The sequence below is a fragment of the Denticeps clupeoides genome, chromosome 4, assembly GCF_900700375.1.
Source record: "Denticeps clupeoides chromosome 4, fDenClu1.1, whole genome shotgun sequence".
Taxonomy (NCBI): Eukaryota; Metazoa; Chordata; class Actinopteri; order Clupeiformes; family Denticipitidae; genus Denticeps; species Denticeps clupeoides.
Window position 1 is genome coordinate 780239 of NC_041710.1, and position 15725 is coordinate 795963.

General features: G+C 46.4%; 2 protein-coding genes across 4 annotated transcripts; one reads left to right on the forward strand and one right to left on the reverse strand.

The window, feature by feature from the left end:
* Positions 1-873: 873 nt before the first annotated feature.
* abcd4 (ATP-binding cassette, sub-family D (ALD), member 4) lies at positions 874-9212 on the reverse strand. 3 transcript variants are annotated; one of them, XM_028975323.1, is made up of 19 exons: positions 8839-9212; positions 7716-7834; positions 6649-6776; positions 6320-6459; positions 6092-6208; positions 5896-6021; positions 5771-5821; positions 5265-5359; positions 4279-4400; positions 4093-4184; positions 3909-3930; positions 2781-2986; positions 2566-2657; positions 2459-2495; positions 1765-1814; positions 1573-1625; positions 1416-1492; positions 1108-1223; positions 874-1028 (listed from the first exon to the last, which is right to left on the reverse strand). In XM_028975323.1, exons 1-19 carry the CDS (start codon positions 8997-8999, stop codon positions 913-915), a joined length of 1920 nt encoding a protein of 639 aa, XP_028831156.1. In that variant the 5' UTR covers positions 9000-9212; the 3' UTR covers positions 874-912. The 3 variants fall into 3 exon arrangements, with proteins under 3 accessions (XP_028831156.1, XP_028831157.1, XP_028831155.1); XM_028975324.1 differs by having other exon boundaries at positions 891-1028; positions 3909-3998; positions 6649-6771; XM_028975322.1 differs by having other exon boundaries at positions 891-1028; positions 3909-3998.
* Positions 9213-9465: 253 nt separating this feature from the next.
* On the forward strand, positions 9466-15616 carry pak1ip1 (PAK1 interacting protein 1). Its single transcript, XM_028975363.1, has 10 exons — positions 9466-9697; positions 9947-10109; positions 10178-10298; positions 10468-10542; positions 11712-11764; positions 11844-11989; positions 13057-13154; positions 13244-13343; positions 13421-13544; positions 15142-15616. Exons 1-10 carry the CDS (start codon positions 9620-9622, stop codon positions 15270-15272), a joined length of 1089 nt encoding a protein of 362 aa, XP_028831196.1. The 5' UTR covers positions 9466-9619; the 3' UTR covers positions 15273-15616.
* The last annotated feature ends 109 nt before the right edge of the window (positions 15617-15725 follow it).

Here is a 15725-nt window from a genome sequence, read left to right on the forward strand (position 1 = left end):
GAGCAAACGTTCTCAATTCCAAAATAAGAGGCATCGGCCCACCAAGACACGACAGGTCAGATTCGGATTCATTTCCGTGCATTAAAAGGAACGCGTCTGTCAAAATGAAGTTCTGCATGGAACCTCGGAACATTTTAAACCATTCCAATTCTGTCTGGTACAGCGTGACACGTGGAATCTCCACCAACGTTCACCAAGTGGATATTATATCTTCTGGCGGTAGACTCGCATCTCAGGTTTTTTGGGGTGGTAGTAGCCTAGTGTGTAACACACTCGCCTGTGAACCAGAAGACCCGGGTTCAAATCCCACTTACTACCATCGTGTCCCTGAGCAAGACACTTAACCCTGAGTGTCTCCAGGGGGGGACTGTCCCTGTAACTACTGATTGTAAGTCGCTCTGGATACGGGATTATGTAAATTAAAGTCCCGTCGGGACATTTTTAATGCCCCGATGTTCCGGAGTAAAAGCCTCGCTGGTACGGCTGGGGCGAGAGGCGGAAAGAGCCGCAACCCGGTGGGCAGGACGCTGAGGTGGAGTGGCGCATGTAGAGCGCGTCCATTATTAAAAGCCGCGCCGGTTTCGCCGAGAGAGACACGCCTGCCCTACACGAGCCGACAGGAACAACTCTGGTCCGGCACCTCCGGCGCTGGGAGGTGGGCTCGCCAGCCCCTACGCGAGCAGCCGTGGCGGATGGGTGCCGACCGGGGCCGATGGTGAATAACCGCGTTGTTCTGGCCCTGCCGGAACGAACCTGTGGAAAAACAAAAGGCGGCTCCCCCGTCGCGCGCTGAAGAGCTCTCCGGTTATGAAGCATGCCGGATTTGGACAGGAACGAGGCGTCAATGGTTCCTACCTTTATTCTGCAGAGCACAAGATGCGCTGACACATAAAAAAAAAAACAGATATATTTTTATAGACGAATGTGGCTTCGGGGGCCCGGCCCCTCGGGCCCTCCGGTCACTTCTCTTTCAGCTGGGTGAGCAGCCAGCGTCCGCCCCCGCACAGCCTCAACGCGCAGTCGTGGTGCTGCGCAGACACAGAGCAGGAGAGGGGTCACCACCGCCCGACCGCCCGCCCGCCCTCCGCCCGCTACGAAGCGCCGTACCTTCTCCAGGCTGCTGCGGTGGCCCAGGCTGACCAGGGTCATGCCCAGCTGCTTGCAGGCGCGGTACAGCTGGCCCTCGGCCTCCTCCGTCAGGGCGCTGGTGGCTTCGTCCAGCACTGAGGCGCAGACATCAACGTTTTACCACGAATACCGCGGCACGAAGGTTCATTAGGTTGTCAAATCCTCACATAATTAACGCCGCGTGTGATATTCTTGGCTCCGTTCTGGCAGAATCGACTATTATATGTCACGTCCACTAGTTTTATCATATTTAAGAGAGCAACCTCAGAGTCGCGCTCGTATCGAACCTGCGTATTTTGGCTGCAGATAGAAGAGCCTGGCGAAGCAGAGCCTCTGCATCTCGCCAGGAGACAGCACGTCGTACCTGAGAGAGAGAGAGAGAGAGAGAGAGGCTCCTCATGAATGACCGGGTAAAAATCACCACTTGATCATCCGGCATCTTACCAGTTCCACTCCACCGCCTCGTCCAGCCCACCGGTGCGCTTCAGCAGTCCGGACTGCGGCGGGAACAGGAGAAACGGCATGAAACAGCGTCTCACCACGCGCGGCTGTTCACACCCGCATCACACCTCCCCGTACAGCAGCCATACAAGCGGCACAGAAATAAACTAATTACGGGCCGAAACGTCTCCTCACCAGGCCTGCCAGCTCCAGGCACTGCAGGATCCTGGCGTCGTCCGCCGCCCCTGCAGAGAGGCAACATTCACACGGTTGGACAAATTAAGGACACGTTCACCCATGAGACGCCGGTGCTGAAAATGCAACTTTATTTTTTTATTATCAGGCCGGTCTGATCATTTTTGCCTTTTTTCCCCCGTCCACCATCACCTGCAAGTGACAGCAAGAAAAGGGCCAACGTTCCATCATTTTGCTTAGACGGTTCTTGTGAGGTGGTGGCCTAGTGTGTAACACACTCGCCTATCAACCAGAAGACCCAGGTTCAAACCCCACTTACCACCATCGTGTCCCTGAGCAAGACACTTAACCCTGAGTGTCTCCAGGGGGGGACTGTCCCTGTAACTACTGACTGTAAGTCGCTCTGGATAAGGGCGTCTGGTAAATGATGTAAATGTAAATGTGTGCAGAAGGACCAGCAAATGGAAAATGGATATTTAATTATGCATTCATATTTTCATTACATTTCGTATATGGGTTGCCTTTACTGAGGCTGTTTTCCTTAGATGAAAAGAAACGTTGTTTTGTGACTAATGAGTGATGACAGTTCCTACATTTGTAAATGGCGTAAAAATAATTGATCATCAACAAGAACTCATTTTAAACTGCAGCAAACCAGATGATAATTGAACAGGCTGTTACATGAGGAACGTACCTGAAACGGGATAAATGTTCTTCAGTGGGAAGATGACCTGTTGGAAGACGAAGAGGAGCGATGTAAGCCAGACCGGGACGGGGACGGTCCGTGTAAAGACGCCTCACCTGCTCCCGCAGCGTCCCGTCCGTCAGGTAGGGCTTCTGTGGCAGGAAGAGGATTCCTCTGGGTCCAAAGCAGGTGGTGACCTCCACAGAACCTGAAAGCGAGAAATCCTGCATCTGTGAGTTCACGACTCTGATGGGCTCAGGCTGAATTCCGGCTTAAAAAGGTCTCTGGCCGGTTTGTTCTGGTGATTCAGGTTCTCCAGCACGTTCCTCACCACCACACGCCTCCCAGAGGTGGCTGAGGACACGCAGCAGGGACGTCTTGCCGGTGCCCGTGTTGCCCACCACCAGCAGGTGGCAGCCCTGGGAGACGCGGAGACTCAGGTCCTCCACCAGCAGCTCGTCCGAGACGGGGGACTTGTAGGAGAGGTGGTCCAGGACAAACGCAGTGTCTGACGTCCCAGCATGCTGCTCCCGGTCGCTGCCATGTCACAAAACCAGCTATTTTCAATAAGACACAACAAAATACATACTGCACAAGTTATGCAAGCGTCTTCTACTACCTGAGTGGTGGTAGCCTAGCGGGTAACCAGAAGACCCAGGTTCAAATCCCACTACCATCGTGTTCCTGAGCAAGACACTTAACCCTGAGTGTCTCCAGGGGGGGACTGTCCCTGTAACTACTGACTGAAAGGTGCTCTGGATAAGGGCGTCTGGTAAATACTGTAAATGTAAAATATAAATGTTGTAATGCGAACCATGAGGACCACCGTACGTCCCGTATTTGACAATGAAATTGTGTATCACGCATCACCCACTTCTGATGAACGCTGCTTCATCACTTCCAGATTTTGCGTGACAACATTATATTGATCACTAAGGCAATAGTGATTGCAGCATCTGAGCCAATCAGAAGCAAAGTCTCTTAGTGGATGGTGGAGTCATGAGTGGGAGGAGCAAGAATTCGAGAAAATTGTAGCTAATGTAGAAAGTATTTCGTTGAGCGTTTTCTGTATCGCAGTGGCCTGCCAGCCTTTACGTACATAACTCTAAATTCATCAACTGGAATTTGAAAAGGAAAAGTGTTCTATTCATCTTACGTGTATGTCTAATGATAATAAAGTACTAGGATAGTTTTCCTTTGCTTCCATATAACCGTGAGTTGAAAATTACCCACATTACCCATGTTGGGTGGTAGTGGCCTAGCGGGTAACACACTCGCCTATGAACCAGAAGACCCGGGTTCAAACCCCACTTACTACCATCGTGTCCCTGAGCAGGACACTTAACCCTGAGTGTCACCAGGGGGGACTGTCCCTGTCACTACTGACTGTAAGTTGCTAAATGCCGTAAATGTAAACGTAAATGTTGCGGTTTGAAAAATGATCCCTGACTGGTCTCACCTGTCGAAGTCGTAAGTGTCCCCTGATACGGGGTCATAGTCACATTGTTTAAAGATGATGGCCTCCATCACTTCACGCAGCTCTCCAACCCTGACACACACATACACACACACACACACACACACACAGAGACTGAACAAAATACAGGTGACGCATGCAAACCAGGACACCGGGTGGGCGTTACCTGTGGGTGTAGCCGGCGACGTCGGACAGCGTGGTGGACAGGTCTATCAGCTGCGTGAAGCAGTTAATCAGGTAGATGCACACAAACGCATTCTGGACACAGAGGGGAACCACTGGGTTTCTGAGCTCTGTCCGTATCGGGTCACATTTAACAGTAAAGACAGAAACGGTTCGAGGCCAAACCTACTCTGCTCACTAAAGCGCTGAGCTCCCCCGGGCTGAGCTCGTCATACACGCCAGTGAAGATGGGAATGGCGATGACGATGTAGCTGAGGATCCCGCCCAGGTAGTCGAAGGTGTTCACCCCAACTGCAGCAGGACACACGGGACTGAAATGATCCGCAACACTGGGACTCGGACCGTACGAGAGTTTTAGGGGTCAATATTCCAAGAGGACGGGGAAAATTCATATTTAATAACAGGGTTCTTGCACGTTTTTACTAAAGAATATCCATGACATTTAAATTACTGAAGGCAAATGTTCATGACAATATGTTCTCTGAAATTTCTGTGCAAATTTTGGAAAAAGGAAAAAAAAACAAAACTCCAATTTACTAAAATTGTTAACTAAATTTATGGCAGGTTGTGTAATTTACATGACTTGTAAAAGGAGACATGGAATATGGAAGCAACGCGTACATAAAGATAGTTTTACATGTTAAAGTCTTACAGGAACTACGTACTTTATTTTACACATTCATGTGTCATTCAGATTTCACTGACTTTTCCAGAACTTTAGATGTTTATATTGTATTCCAAACTTTTCAAGAGCCGGAAAATTCTCCCATTCTCTCTTTTAATGACCATAAGAACCTGGTAATAAGGAAGACATACAGTGGCATAATTCATTTTGAATCGTTTTTTCTTTTTAGCTTCTGTCCTATGATGAAAATGTCAAATCTATAATTTCTTTATAAGTGGGAAAACTTTTGACGGTGTATCAAACACTTATTGTCCCCACTGGACACACACCGCACCTTCATACAGGACATGCACTTTTCTTTCTAATTTGACATTTTCCATTCATCCTCACACCTTTCCCTCGACACTCGTCTGTCCTGATCTTCGCGTGTTTAATGAACCGGATTTAAATTTGAAGTGTGGGAGCTGCTGAACAGGTGACCGCCGCAGGCAGGATTTGACCTCGTGTCGTGACCCGGAGGAAGGACGTACTGTACAGCCAGAACTCCTTGTTCATCAGGCTCCTCTGAGTGTTCAGAAGGTTCTGGAAGCAGCGGCCGGTTCTCTCGTGTTCCACTTTCCCGGCTCTTTAACGTGAACAAATCAGCAGACAGGTCATCTGATCAACTTCAGCACGAAATTTCCAACTGTTTTCATGAGAATCAGATTTATTTCTCAAAATGCCTTGAATCACAGTCATAACCAAGCATGCAGCATCTTGAACTAGAGAGACTGTGGAGAGAATACTGGGAATACGGCAGATGCACCGTTCCAATAACCACAAGTTCTACAAGTGACTCAAATCCAACTAAACTTACTTAAAAATGACTGGCATCATGTTAAAATGACATTCTGGCTATTTGAAAAACATCTGAAAGGCTTTTGAGGGCCGTATGTGGTTTATTGTGGCCGTGCTGCCCCCAGGTGGCTTTGAGGAGAAACACAGTCTGAACCCAGGACACGGTTCTCATGAGAACAGTGCAAGATAACCATCTGACCTGTAGAAAGCTGCAGACTCTGCGTTCACTCGGATCTGCATGTGCTTGAACCTGTAGGAAGGTTAGAACCCATGGAGAAGTGAGCGAGGACTTCCTCTTTTTCCCAGAATTCCATTTCCGAGTACCTGAAGTCTCCCTCCAGCCTCTCCTGCTCCACAAGCGTGGACACGATGGGTCCCATCAGGACCTTGTTGGTTATGGTTCCCACGACAAAGTATCCGAAGATGCTGACGAGTCCGATCCAGCCGGTGCTGCGGAAGAGGGCGGGGCAAGGTGACCGGCGGGACGCAGAGGGACAGAACCACGGCGGCGTCTGCTCACCTGGTGAAGCACTGGTAGGTGTAGTAGGCCAGGGTGAAGGGGGAGATGAGCAGCCTGCTGGCCATCGTGCTCATCTGCTTACAGAGGCGCTCGCCGTCCTGGCTGATCCGCTGGTCCCTGTCGGCAGGGACGACGCCATTTACGGCACAAATCCCCCGTTTGGTTAACCAGGACCTGACTAAACTCAAGGTTTGATGCTTGCGTGGGAAGATGTTTGGTGAGACTCACGGGTTGTCGATGTCCTTGCGCAGCACGTTGAGGGTGTAGTAGACCCTCCCATGGAAGTACGCCTTGTGGAGGCTCTCGGTCAGAGATCTCCTCCAGCTCACATACAGCAGGCTGCAGATGTACTGGTCCAGGCTCTTCAGCTGGGACGATCAGGAGCAACCATATTTATCATGGACAGCAGTGCTGCTGGGACCTCAACCTCACCTCCGCCGTTCTTGCTAAATGTACCGGTCGCCCACACATTGTAATGGTGTTCCATCCCTTTGTTAACTCCACGACACAAACAACACATAAATCTCACATAAAAAGTGTTGTTTCTTCACACCCACCGTGGAATTCATGAGGATCAGCAGAACCGCGTACGCGGCCAGGCCCTTAAACGCCTCGATGCTCTTATCAGACAGGACCTCGTAGAACCGGCTTGGAACGACCCCCACCTGGTAAATGATCAGCTGTTCTGGACAAACAGAAGATGCACACGTCTGTAGGACAGGAGCACCGAGAAAAGCATAAGTCAAGCCGTACTAGAAGCAAGAGAAAGTTGCTCAGATCTGAGAGAGAGAGATGCCTTTATTATAGCGAGTTAACGTTTGGAGCCATGAGGTTTAGTGATAAAAGTCCAATTTACTAAAATTGTTAACTAAATTTATGGCAGGTTGTGTAATTTGCATGACTTGTAAAAGGAGACATGGAATATGGAAGCAACGCGTACATAAAGATAGTTTTACATGTTAAAGTCTTACAGGAACTACGTACTTCACGTTACACATTCATGTATCATTCAGATTTCACTGACTTTTCCAGAACTTTAGATGGTTTTTTTTTTTAATTAAAAATTCCGGAAAATTCTCTTTTCAAATTCCAAGATTTTTCCAGGTTTTTAATGACCATAAGAACCTGGTAATAAGGAAGACATACAGTGGCATAATTCATTTTGAATCGGTTTTTCTTTTTAGCTTCTGTCCTATTGTGAAAGTGACAGACCTATAAATTCTATATAAGTGGGAAAACATTGACGTTATTTGACGGTGGACACACACCACGCCTTCATACAGGACATGCACTTTTCTTTCTATTTTGATATATTTCTCTATACAAAGGCGCCATTCATCCTCACGACAGATGCCATTAAATTTTGAATTTGAATGATTTATTTTAGGGTTTGGGGATTCCATCTCCGTTTCATTTCATAGAGTCACTTCTGCCCGAAACGAAGTGTGAAGGCCACTGGATGACCACGTAGCAGCACAGTGCATAGTCTTGTTTTTTTTTTTTTTTTATCTAAAAGGCAGGGATCAGGTTACATGTAAAAAAACATTTCATAGAGCTGGAAGGGTCAGAGCATCTCCTGCTGCCCACGATCATGTCGTTTCAGACGTCGCGCTGGAGATCCTACCCAAGAGAGCGACTCCGAGCAGGGTGAGGAACATCAGCGCGTTCTGGCTGCTCCAGCAGGGGAACAGGATCCTCAGGATGCGCCACAACCTCTGAAGAAACTTCACGTCCAGCTTTGGTCTGAAGACGAAGAAAACAAAAAACATTAAGCGGAATCCGAGCGGTCACCGGCCACTAAGAAAAAAGTGACAAAAAAAAGATTTTTTTGGTCACTTTTGGTCAGATTTTTTGGTACTTTGCAACTCTGAAACTGTCTAAAGTGTATAATCTGGAATAAAAAGTGTAGAGATGTTGAACTGGGTGCTGATCTCCTGCAAGTAAAAGTCTACAGATAGAGAACATGGTTGTATCGCAGCTCACAGTCTCTTTCTCTACACGTCACGTCACTGTTTCAGGAAAAGAAGGGAATCCTGCAGGAAAAAGAAGGGAATAATGCCGGAAAAGAAGTGAATAATGCAGGAAAAAGAAGGGAATCCTGCAGGGAAAAGAAGTGAATAATGCAGGAAAAGAAGTGAATAATGCAGGAAAAAGAAGGGAATCCTGCAGGAAAAGAAGGGAATCCTGCAGGAAAAAGAAGGGAATAATGCAGGAAAAAGAAGGGAATAATGCAGGAAAAAGAAGGGAATCCTGCAGGGAAAAGAAGTGAATAATGCAGGAAAAGAAGGGAATAATGCAGGAAAAAGAAGGGAATAATGCAGGAAAAAGAAGGGAATAATGCAGGAAAAAGAAGGGAATAATGCAGGAAAAGAAGGGAATAATGCAGGAAAAAGAAGGGAATAATGCAGGAAAAAGAAGGGAATCCTGCAGGGAAAAGAAGTGAATAATGCAGGAAAAGAAGGGAATAATGCAGGAAAAAGAAGGGAATAATGCAGGAAAAGAAGGGAATCCTGCAGGAAAAGAAGGGAATCCTGCAGGGAAAAGAAGTGAATAATGCAGGAAAAGAAGGGAATAATGCAGGAAAAGAAGGGAATAATGCAGGAAAAGAAGGGAATCCTGCAGGAAAAGAAGGGAATCCTGCAGGAAAAGAAGTGAATAATGCAGGAAAAGAAGTGAATAATGCAGGAAAAGAAGGGAATCCTGCAGGAAAAGCGGTAACGGTGGCAAACATGAAGAAAATACGTCACCTTTTCCGACTTGGAGCACTGACATTTCCCACCGACGGCATGTTACTTTTTAACAAATGTAAAAACCGAACTGAGAACTGGCGCTGAAAGTTAGAAAGATAAAAAGTTAAAAAGTCAACGCCGCCTGAGTGTCGCCGAGGGTCTAAAGTCTGAAGATTCATGTGACCACGAACAAAAAAAGGAAGGAAGGGAATCGTATCGTATCAGAGTTTCGGAGGTTCGAGCCCCGCTTCCGACCATCGTGTCCCGTAACCCCGACTGTCCCCGTCCCCGTCCCCGCTGGTGTAAAGACGCTCTTCCGCTCATGTACTTTTTAAACGACAGCGTTTAACGACAGCGCCTCTTCTCCGCTAGCGTCGTGCGGCTCCGGCGCCATCTTGTGGCGGAAAACTACAGCGTCGTGCGGAGCTTCGTGCAGAATAAAAGTTGCACGTTTTCTTTTACGTGACCTGGCTCACGAACAAATACTTCCGATGTATACTATCGTTGGAAATATTGTTTAAAAAATAAATATATCGATCATACTGTTTTAAATCCCACATTTATCAAATCCTCGTGACACCAGACGTTTATTTTGAAGCTTATTTTGCGAGGAGAACTGTACCCGGAAGTGAATGAGAACACGGGGCGGCCGATTCACGTGTTCGGGACTGGAGTTGTGTTGGTGTCGACATGTTTGCAAGAATGAAGAATTTTACCTTTATTCACTAATTTTAATAAGTCGTAGTCTTGACTTTATAAAACCGTTTTGCGCAGGTATATTTCTGTTGAAAAAGTTAAAATGGGGCTTGAAATTAAGATCATCGCTGGAAGTTATGAGCAGATTACTTTCGGTTATCGTGTCCGCATTGATGGAGAGGTATGTACATGTTTTTTCATCGTTTTTTTAGGTTCTTTATAGTATGTAGAAGCAGGTTTTCCCTCTGTGTTCATTCTTGTCTTTATAACCGCACAGTTCAAATTAGAATTTTATTTGTCACGTACACAGTCATACACAGCATGATATGCAGTTCAATATTAATCATCTGTAAGCCCCGCCCCGTCCTCTCCTCCGGCATTATTGCATATAAATCAACTGTAAGCCCCGCCCTCTCCTGTCCTCCCGCAGGACTGGAAGGCGGAGCCTGACTTCACGCACCACGCCCACACGGCCTGCCTGTCCGCTCTGACCTGCAGTGACCGCTTCCTGGCCACAGGCAGCAAGGACGAGACCATCCAGCTGTACGATCTGAGGAGGAAGAGCGAGCACGGCTCCTTACTGCACCATGACGGTGAGAGAGGGGCGGCTCTCTCGCCAGGCTTGCGTTTTGGTTCCGGCTCTAATGGCCTGTCTCTCCAGGTTCCATCACCTGCCTGGAGTTTTACGGCTCGTCGCACCTACTCAGTGGCGCGGAGGACGGCCTTCTGTGTGTGTGGAGCACCAAGAAGTGGGAGAGTCTGAAAAGCATTAAAGCCCACAGGTACGTTCATCAGGTTTTGCATGTTCTGGGTGAAGCGCAGACACCTCGACTTCACACAAAACCCGTTATAATATTTTATGGGGTGCAGAGAGAGGAGAACATAAAGCTCTGGCATTAAATCCTCGTGCCACTAGAGTTCTTGTAATGATGAAAAATGGTCGTTTTCTAGGGGCCACGTGACCTCACTCTCTGTCCACCCGTCTGGAAAACTTGCGCTGACTGTTGGTACAGATAAGACACTCAGGTAATATTTGTTCTTAATTTCTTAATAACTGATCAGAATTTTGTAATGTCATCCAGCCTTATTCCAAAATGGATTTTGAAAATAAAGTATACTTGAGGTTTTTGGCAAGTTTATTTAAAAAATACCGAGAAATCACATGCATATAATTATGGGTAACACACTCACCTACGAACCAGAAGACCCAGGTTCAAACCCCACTTACTACCATCGTGTCCCTGAGCAAGACACTCCAGGGGGGACTGTCCCTGTCACTACTGATTGTAAGTCACACTGGATAAGGGCGGTAAATACTGTAAATGTACATAGGAATTCACAGCCTTTGCTGTGAAGGTCTAAGTTGAGCTCATCCTGTTTCCCCTGATCATCCATGAGATGTTTCTGCAGCTTAATTGGAGTCCAGTTGTGGAATAAAACAGCTGATTGGACCGGATTTAGAAAGGCCCACACCTGAAAAGCTGCTCCAGAGTGCTCCTGAACTCAGACTGGGGCGACGGTTCATCTTTTAGCAGGACAACGACCCTAAACACACAGCCAAGATATCCAGGGAGTGGCTTCAGGACAACTCTGTGAATGTCCTTGAGTGGCCCAGACTTGAATTTGATTGAACATCTCTGGAGAGATCTTAAAATGGCTGTGAACCACACTTCCCATCCCACCTGATGGAGTTTGAGAGGTGCTACAAAGAGGAATGGGCCAAACTGACCAAGGATCGGTGTGCCAAGCTCGTGGTATCATATTCAAAAAGACTTGAGGCTGAAATTGCTGCCAAAGGTGCATCGACATGCAAAGGCTGAGAATACTTATGTACATGTGATTTCTCACTTTAAAATCAGCCAAAACCTCAAATAATTTTTTTTGACGTTGTCATTATGGGGTGTTATTTGTAGAATTCTGAGGGTAAAAAACATTTGCTCATGTTGGAATACGGCTGGAACAGAACAACATGCGGAAAAAGTAATACTCTCCTGATGCACTGTATGCATTTGTTATATTTAATAAATATTTGTTATCTAACTTTTGATATGACGTTATACCTTGGGTGGTGAATAATGTTACACGACTGATAAGAAAAGTCCTAAAGAGTTTAGAAGAATCTTCTCTCAATCGATAATGCATGCTGTTGACAAACATATTTTCTGTAATTGATTGCCAAATTTTTGTTATTGCAGAACATGGAATCTCATTGATGGCAGATCAGCTTTCATCAAGAACATTAAAGAAAGTGAGTGTCTGTGGGATGCTCACCGTTCTAGTACAAGTACAAAATGAATAATAATATTCACCGTTCTCATATCTTACAGATGCCCACATAGTCATGTGGTCTTCAGAAGGGGACAAGTACGTGGTGGTTGTGGATAATAAAGTGGACGTGTATAACCTGGAGACGGCCTCAGTGACTGGAAGCTTCTCCTGTCCCAGCAGGATCTCCTCCATCAGGTTTCTACAGGTACGGTCTGTTGTACAGACACCTCTCTGTGTCCATGGCACCTTCGTCATCCATTTCACTGGTTTCAATGCTGTCTGTTTGTCTTCATTGTTGCCTACATGTTTTGTTGAACTTAAAGGTCCTCTGACATGAAATGTTTTTTTATATCAGTCTTGTTCGTCCCCTAATTCTGTATCTAAAGTCTCTTTCTGAAATTCAGTCTTGGTGCAGAATTACAGCCACTTTGATCCAGTCCCACAATGAGATTTCACAGGATGCGCCGTTTCACCGTCTGCAGCTTTAAATGATAATTGCGGAGGAGAGAGGCGGGACGAGGAGGAGAGCAGCCTATAGATGTTGAGGGGGAAATGACATCATCAGCACCATTCACCAACCTGCTGATAATGCCATTTCCCCCTCAACATCTAAGATTGTCACTTCACTTTCTCTTATAGATGTTGAGGGGGAAATGACATCATCAGCACCATTCACTAACCACAATGTTTGGTTCAGACAAAGGGAATTTTTCGGCGTTTTTCCGGAAAAAATCGAATTAACCCGCTGGTTCTTCATGCTGGAGTCTCATGTGACTGATTTGTGATCATTTTTACATCATGCAATAGTAGTGGATTTTTTCACCGTCTTGCAATGCTTCACACGTTTGGAATCCATGACGGTCGGTGGAGATCATGTTTTTTGGGGCGGGAAGTTCTCTGGGCGGAAAAAGCTTGAGAAACGGGAGGTAACCTTTCCCCTTATGACGTCATAAGGGGACAAATTCCAGATCTGACCGTCTGAGCTGCCGCTCTCTGAACGGTGAAGAAAAATGAACAAAACACTCTTCACACCATTTCTAGGCGCCGCAGGACCATAGACAGGCTGGGGGACCTCGTATTAATGTTCAATCAACTCTCAAAGTCACATTTTCATGTCATCGGGACCTTTAAACTGCCCAGTTTGTCAGTGTCACACGTGTACTTTCTCATTATTTAACTCTTTATTAAATGTTACATGTAGCACCAGGATCTGGAGAAACGCTGTTTAACTGTGAAGAGTTTTTCTGAACTGATATGAATGTGTTTTGTCAGAACTCCCATCTGGCGGTGGCTGGAGACGATGAGGTTGTCCGGTTCTTTAACCTGAGCGCAGGGAAGTGTGTGTGTGAATTCAAGGCCCACAAAAACAGGTATCAGACCTGTTCAGCATCTCAAATCAAGTCGGTTCTTTAGAAACTCTTGATCTGATGGGGTCTTTACTTCCTGTTTCACCCTTCAGGGTGAAAGCTATCGACACGTTCCCCCTGGACGACGCCTTGCTTCTTGTGACAGCGTCAAATGATGGTTTCATCAAGATGTGGAAAGTCCACCTGGAAAAGGTAGAGCTTCCTCTGTGTGAGTGAGGTTCTCGGCGACGTCCTGTGTATCCTCACACATCCTGTCTCCTCCGCCTCAGATTTCAGAGCCGCCGGCTCTCCTGCTGGAGGTCAACACCACGGCCAGGCTCACCTGTCTGACCATCTTTCAGCCGGGGCAGGAGAGCGCTGAGGAGCCAGCAGCTCCACCATCGACATCGTCAGGTGGGTCTGACGTGAATATGTCCACAAATATGCAGCCCTGATAAATAAATACATTTCAGGGTCTCCCTGTGACAAAATCAGATGAAACAAGCCTTCAGTCTGTCAGCAATCACTGGTCACGGTGCGCTTTATATTATGAGTACATTGACTGAAGCCATATTATATTGTGTCGTTCTCTTGAAGTTCACCAACTGACTAAACTGAGACCGGCTGCTCAGTTTCTCTTCAGTGTTCTGGACTGGAGTCGGGGATCGCAGGGCAGATCTGGAAATTAATCCTTTTCTTATGATTCGCTGCGTGTAAATAAATGTATTAAATGTTCATTTGATTTGTGCATATACAACATATATATTAAACTGTTTTTTCGTGGCAGGCAGTGAGCCAAATAAATACAGAGAATTTATTACTGCAGAGGACTTTTCACAGGGTTTTATCCGAACACCACACCTCAGTTCGTACTCCGTGTCCGGTCACCGCTCTAAGCCACGCCCACCCCGTACAACTGCGCTGCTCTCTTTTTGGGGTGGTGGTGGCCTAGCGGTTAAGGAAGCGGCCCCGTAACCAGAAGGTGACAATCAATTCCAAGTGACAAATCAATTCACTTCGCTAAAGCGGCCCACCCATTTTACGGATCATATGTGTGACGTCACAACGTCAGCCCGTGTGAGAATGAATATGGAGTTGGGCGAAGGTGAACTTGTATCAGCACCTCAAGCCGTTAAATTTCCCATTTATGTCCAGCCGTTCCAATATAGTACTCTATGTAGTACATCTTTCTTAAAATGAACCTATTTTTGAAAAAACTCTTATTGATTAATTTGTTTTTATGAAGAATATCGGGAAAATACCATTTGCAGTTATGTAAAGATTTAGTAATTAGTCATTTTATGTGGGTTTTTTTTTTTTTTATTGATAGGCAAGCAAATACCATTTATAATATTGTGGAATTGAACTCAGTAGTCGCAATCGCAAACTTTTTTTTGTGCATCCCTGAAATAAGAAACCGACACTATTGGCTTGCTGCAAATGGCAGCGGTGGCCTAGCGGTTAAGGAAGCGGCCCCGTAATCAGAAGGTTGCCGGTTCGAATCCCGATCCGCCAAGGTGCCACTGAGCAAAGCACCGTCCCCACACACTGCTCCCCGGGCGCTTGTCATGGTGCCCACTGCTCACTCAGGGTGATGGTTAAATACAGAGGACAAATTTCACTGTGTGCACCGTGTGCTGTGCTGTGTCACATGTGACAACTAATCACTTTCACTGCACTACGAGTACTATGAACAAATTTCAAAGGAAAATTTATATTTCAAATAAAAACATATTACATAAGAAAAAATACAATTAATATTGTATTTTAGAAGAGCGTCTGGCCCTCACAGTGTCTGCCGAGAAAGACTCTGTCCCTCGGTGAAATGTAGTTGACGACTCAGATGAACAGTCTTATATTTGATGAAAGTGGCCTTAAAAAAGGTTTAAGTTTTAAGTCTCAGTTTTAACCCTGCAGCCCCGAATATTCACCCCGACATGCAGCAGACGTTAAGAAAAGGGGCTTTTGTAGTGATTCTCTTTCTGAGTGTTTTCTGCGTTCGTTTTCCCAGCTAGCGAAGTCCTCCTGGAGGTGTCCAGGAAGAGACGGGTGAGGATCTGTCCAGAGGAGGTGGTCCTGGAGGATGACGGCAGCCCCCCAGAAGCCAAAAAAGGCAAATCGAAGCAAAAGAAAGCGAAATAAAGCCGTTCCTTTCCACAAGACCGTTTCGTATCATTTCTACACTCACCTGAGACCCAGTCAGAAGACGCCAGCAGCGCTGTCTTCAGCACGTCTTCACCGCCGACGTCTGAGACGGAACTGTATTCTCTGCAGGATGTGGATTCGATGGCGTCCTGCATTAATGGGATATCGTCTGCGTGGGAGGATTTAATGTCCACTGAACTGTTGAACTGTGATGAACGCGGTAACTGCCGATTATGAACCAGAGCCACACGGTCTTGGTCCAGAACAAGTTTTATTTGTAGTTTTAATCTAAAATGCAAAGGACATAACAGGATTTGAGAATAAATCCCATGTTGAGTGCACAAAAATGTTCCACTGCAAGTGATTATTTACAATCGGAAATGACCTAAAGCAACTTCCTAATTCAAATATGCGTCAGGGAAGCTACTCTGATGCCCCATAGGCAGATTC